Here is a 4,668-nt window from a genome sequence, read left to right as displayed (position 1 = left end):
TTAGAATATTCAACTGTCCTGTTTAAACCTGGAGGACATGTTCATTTGTTTAATGATTTTATGTAAGTAATTAAATCCAGCCAAATTGACAATAAATCAAACACCAAGTAGTGAATTCAGCTTTATTTTTCTGAGATAAAATAACACTGATTATGAACAAATGAAAAATTAAAAAGATGCACCAGATGAGAAAAGAGTATATAAATAAAATCAATGTTTGTATCGTAAGCAGTTTGTAGAGTAAAAGCATAAAACTTTCAGTGTATAAAGCTTTGGTTAGCATGGATTTCAAAATTTCACTGAGATCATTTCGAACATTCTTTTGTGTTAAAAATTTATTTTTAATTTAAAAATGAATTGAAAGCATTGGTCACTTAAGTTTTCATTTATGGTCAGTTTTGCCAATTTTATTTTTATAAAAGCACTTTTTCTTTTTAATAAATTCTGAGTTTATTTCTATTCCTTTCTTTTTTTTTTTAATTCTTCAAAACACTTAAGATTTGAGTTTCAATGTCCAGGTGAAATATGAATTTGAAGTTTACATACAAATGACATTTAACCGGGCTTAAAAATAAAATAACAATTTTCATAAAAATAAAACAAGAGCATTCATTTAGTGCATGACAGATGCGAAAAAATCCTGAAATGGCAAAGATGAGGTTAATACATAAATTGTCTGACCGTATCATACCATACTCAAGATATCTTGATAGAAAATATATTGTTATATGTAAGTAAACATTGATAAAAAGTAAAAGATTGTCTGAGATTTTATCCCAGCCGAGGTTTGTATTATAAAGAGCACACAAAATTATGATAATAAATATTTCTTTGAAAAAAAAATTTCATTCAACTCTCTTAGCACTAGTCATCAGCACATATTCTTTAGTAAAACATTCAAACAAAACAATCATTCAACAAACATGCATGAATCTTGAAAAAAAACAAATTCAGCATTTGATCACTGTTTTAAAGAAAAACGAAACTTTAAAAATCAGCATTAGATTACTGGTTATTGACAAAATATAAATAATCGTACCTTGAATATCGTAAACATTTTTGCAGAGAGTATTATATTTTAAAACTCAATATCTGCAAAAAATGCAGACTTTTTTCATTGTGTATAAGGAAATTTTAGCTGTCTTAGAAAATGTAACTCTGTTAAATGTGTCATTATATTGCAGTCTATTACAAAATAATCCGATTAGGCGATTATAAAATTTAGCACTTTCGTGTTTCTTTTGCACCTTCAATGCCACATATAATATATGATAAAATCGTAAAGTACAGATGAACAACAAACAAATCTCATAATCGGTTATAGAGCATGTAATGTAATTTTGCAGTTTCGTTTTTGAGGATGGCCACCTGAGCACGAAGTTTGAGGTTTTCCTGTTCGAGAAAAGCCGCTCTCATAGCGATTTCTTCCTCCTTATGGCGTCTAGCGTCCCTGGAGCGTTTGGCTGCTTCGTTATTTTTCCTTCTTCTTTCCCAATAAGCATCATCTTTTCTTTCCTCCGGGACGGGTTTTGTTTTTTTGGGGTCCATCACATCCGGCCGAGATTCAGACCTTCGTTTTCGTTGCAGTAAATGAGAAGTCAGCGGAGCTAACGGGAAACCCGGGAACCCTGCGGGACTCTCGTACACTGAAGGGGGAACTCCTAACGCTGCAGGGGATGTCACTGTGGGTGAGAGGGGCGATGAAGGAGTAGGTGTCGCCATGCTGTATATTGAAAAAGGATCCATGGGGTACATTTTGAATGGTCGCGACACAGTAGATGAACTTAGTTTGTCGGGGGTACCAGCGTCTTCCTCACTTTTAATAGAGGTACTGTTTGAATTTTCACCGAGTGAGTTTACCGGGGGATTGCTGCCTCTTGTTTCATGTCCGAATACACTGTTCTTTATTGAAGTGTCACTTTCGTTTCCGTCCGAGTGAACTGAGGATGCGGGGGAGTTACGTCCTGATCCCCCAGAGTTAGAGTGAATGGAAGTTCTGCTGATGAATTTGGAGGTTCTGTCGAGATCAACCCCAGGCTTAGATGACAAGTCCAAGGCTGTGTCTGCCATTTCGGCAATTTGCTGAAAAATTATTTAAATATTTTTAAATTAGAGAAAAGTTCAGCTATTAATTTTTTTCTGTACTTGTTTCCTTTGATGCATTTTATAACTTACACTAATTTAAAAAAAAAATGATGGACAAACAAAATGTTACTTCGTTGAGATGACTTTTTCTCTTATTTCTTATAAATAGAAACTTTTTAATTAGAATATAGTAAAATCTGGTAAGAATAAATAATTGATTATTTACCTGTGAATGTCAAGACGAGCTGTTCTTGTTGATGGTTTGTCCAACAGTCTAGTAAATCCCGATAAAAGACTTCTCTCTCTGGATCCTCCCACTGACCAGAGCTAAATGAAAACTGACCAACCGATAGCCGTCGCTTATACGGTTATTTGCAGTGGATGAACTCGAAATGACCTTCTTGCACAATAACTACATAAAGCTCTGCGCATGTGACGTATCTGACCTATTTCTCTAATCACTTTCATTAGAAGTTTGAGTCTTGCTCTAAGGGAAAGATGGTAGTGACCACTGTGAAAAAAGAAATAAAAGTTTTATTTATCAACAATTGTTATTTATGCAATGAGGTAGGAAGAGGGGGCCGTGCTGGAAGGTCGCGTTTGAAGTTTTGAATGGATATCTTCTTTGTTTACCGGAAGTTGTATACTGGGGTCAAATTGACCGCAAGGCGTTTCTGGCCAATGAAGTGGAGAACGAAGAAAAATACTTGTTTTCAGCAGCAAAACATTGTAAAAATATGATTCATAGCTTACAACAAGGAGCATGAGAGGGAGATATAGGAGCTTGAGTATCTAAATATATTTCAAAACTATTAACGGCGCCAGGTCATTTGTATTTATCTTCTCAAGAGATGTTAGGTAATAATGAGATTGATTTTAGGGTGAATTGTGCTGTGTATTATATAACACGGTTGCACTGTTCCCCAGCTTGATGAAGTGTGAAAAACGAATTAGTTACATCATTGCCAGGCTGGCCAGTTGCTGGGGCAAGAGAAGGGAATGGTAGTGGCTATTTGTGGACGGACGATCAATAGCCTCGTGTCAATATGTTATAACACTGGCGTAATACAAACAGCGTTATTGTGAACCATTGCGTTGTACGACACTTGAACTTTAAAAGCAAATAACAGTGGTCCAATGTTTATGACCAGTAACATAAATCCGTCATTTGAAACAAAAAGCCAGCCTCCAAGGCCAAAGGTTTCAACTCGATAATAATCGAAAAATATATAGTTTAAATTATAATTGGAAACTACGAGTACTTTTAGAATCGTAAAATACCGGTTCAGCAGTCTTTGATGAGAATTACATGAAATAAAATGCCACGAGGCCAAAGGATAGAGTATGATTATTTGTATGCGTATCTAATATTTATTAATGATAAACTAGCATCAGAAAGAAGGGTTTAAACAAATGAATCAATGATATGCATTGTAAATAATAATAATGTTCCTGAGCATTTTACACTTAATTTTTTTTTTTAAATATGGTTTTAAATGCATAATGATACAAGTTATGAGATGATAGTACACATAGAGAAAATTTATACTTATCTTTTTTTACTGCTCTTAGTATGAAACTCAAGTAAATAATTTCAAAAGAGCACTTGAGAACAATTTTTCCTGCATCAGTTTGAAAAAAGAATCTTTTTTTTTTTGGAGAAAAAAATTCTATTCTATTTTCTATTATCTATTAGTTAAAGTTTCCTTCAATTTTTTTTTAGATCAACGAGCTTTTGTTAAAAAATCATTGAAAGTTAAAAGATGAAATATATGGTTAAAAGATCTGTTTCTCTAATTATTCAGTAATTTGTAAGAATAAACAATATAACAAATATTTACATTTCAATTTATGTGATGAAATTAACTATTGTGTGAAGACTTCCTTGATAAAAGAAACAAAATCTATACCAGGCAGATGCGTCCAAAGTTTTCCCCTATAAGGTTGAAGTGTGAAGCACTTATTTTAATCTCATCAAGTAGGCGTCTCCTAAGCGGTACAACTAATGTGTGCTGTTTATATAAGTCTCCTGTCTTTACATTGTTTCTTACTTTTCCGGTGATGACAATTGACAAGGCTTTGTTGCAGACTCATATGTAATATATGTTTATTTGACTCAAAGGGGCTCTTTAAGGGATCGCAGTAATATTTTTTTTTTCTTTTTTTTTTTTGTGAATAATATAAATTATCAATTTCTTGTCTTCCATCTCAAACCCGTTAAGGCACATGTTCTAAGCTTAAAATTATTTGTTTGAAATTTAATGATGTTTGTGAAATAAATTTAGATGATGTTGCCCTAATGCCCTTTTACATTTATGTGTTAATGAAGATTAAAGAATGAAGCAAAATAACATAACCCCCTAACAGGAAATTTTCTTATACATGTAATTACCAAAGTTTTTTTGTACAGGAAAAAGAAGTTTCCTCGTTTATCTGTTTGTAGGAAAAAATATTTATATTATAAGGTATAATGTCCGTTTTCTGTTGCAAATGTTTTTATAGGAAAAGTAAATGAATAAAATTATAACTTTATTAAAAATAATATTTTTATACACGTGTATGATGCATTTTGCAAGAAGGAAA

General features: G+C 32.7%; 1 protein-coding gene across 1 annotated transcript; it reads right to left on the bottom strand.

Annotated features, from left to right (window-relative positions):
- Window positions 1-1,133: 1,133 nt before the first annotated feature.
- On the bottom strand, window positions 1,134-4,103 carry LOC134268426 (transcription factor ces-2-like). The gene is made up of 3 exons (XM_062750684.1): window positions 3,996-4,103; window positions 2,312-2,596; window positions 1,134-2,082 (listed from the first exon to the last, which is right to left on the bottom strand). The coding sequence occupies exon 3, from the start codon at window positions 2,068-2,070 to the stop codon at window positions 1,309-1,311; it is 762 nt and encodes a 253-aa protein (XP_062606668.1). The 5' UTR covers window positions 2,071-2,082; window positions 2,312-2,596; window positions 3,996-4,103; the 3' UTR covers window positions 1,134-1,308.
- Window positions 4,104-4,668: the final 565 nt, after the last annotated feature.

This window comes from Saccostrea cucullata, unplaced genomic scaffold (assembly GCF_032062105.1).
Source record: "Saccostrea cucullata isolate Sc308-1 unplaced genomic scaffold, CSIRO_AGI_Scuc_v1 ctg500, whole genome shotgun sequence".
In the NCBI taxonomy this organism is placed as follows: domain Eukaryota; kingdom Metazoa; phylum Mollusca; class Bivalvia; order Ostreida; family Ostreidae; genus Saccostrea; species Saccostrea cuccullata.
Note: the sequence above shows the minus strand (reverse complement) of the source record. Positions and strands in the feature narration are given on the sequence as shown.

Bases quoted from the DNA above. Each gene is read 5' to 3' on its own strand.
- LOC134268426 (XM_062750684.1), bottom strand. From the start codon at position 2,070: ATGGCAGACACAGCCTTGGACTTGTCATCTAAGCCTGGGGTTGATCTC.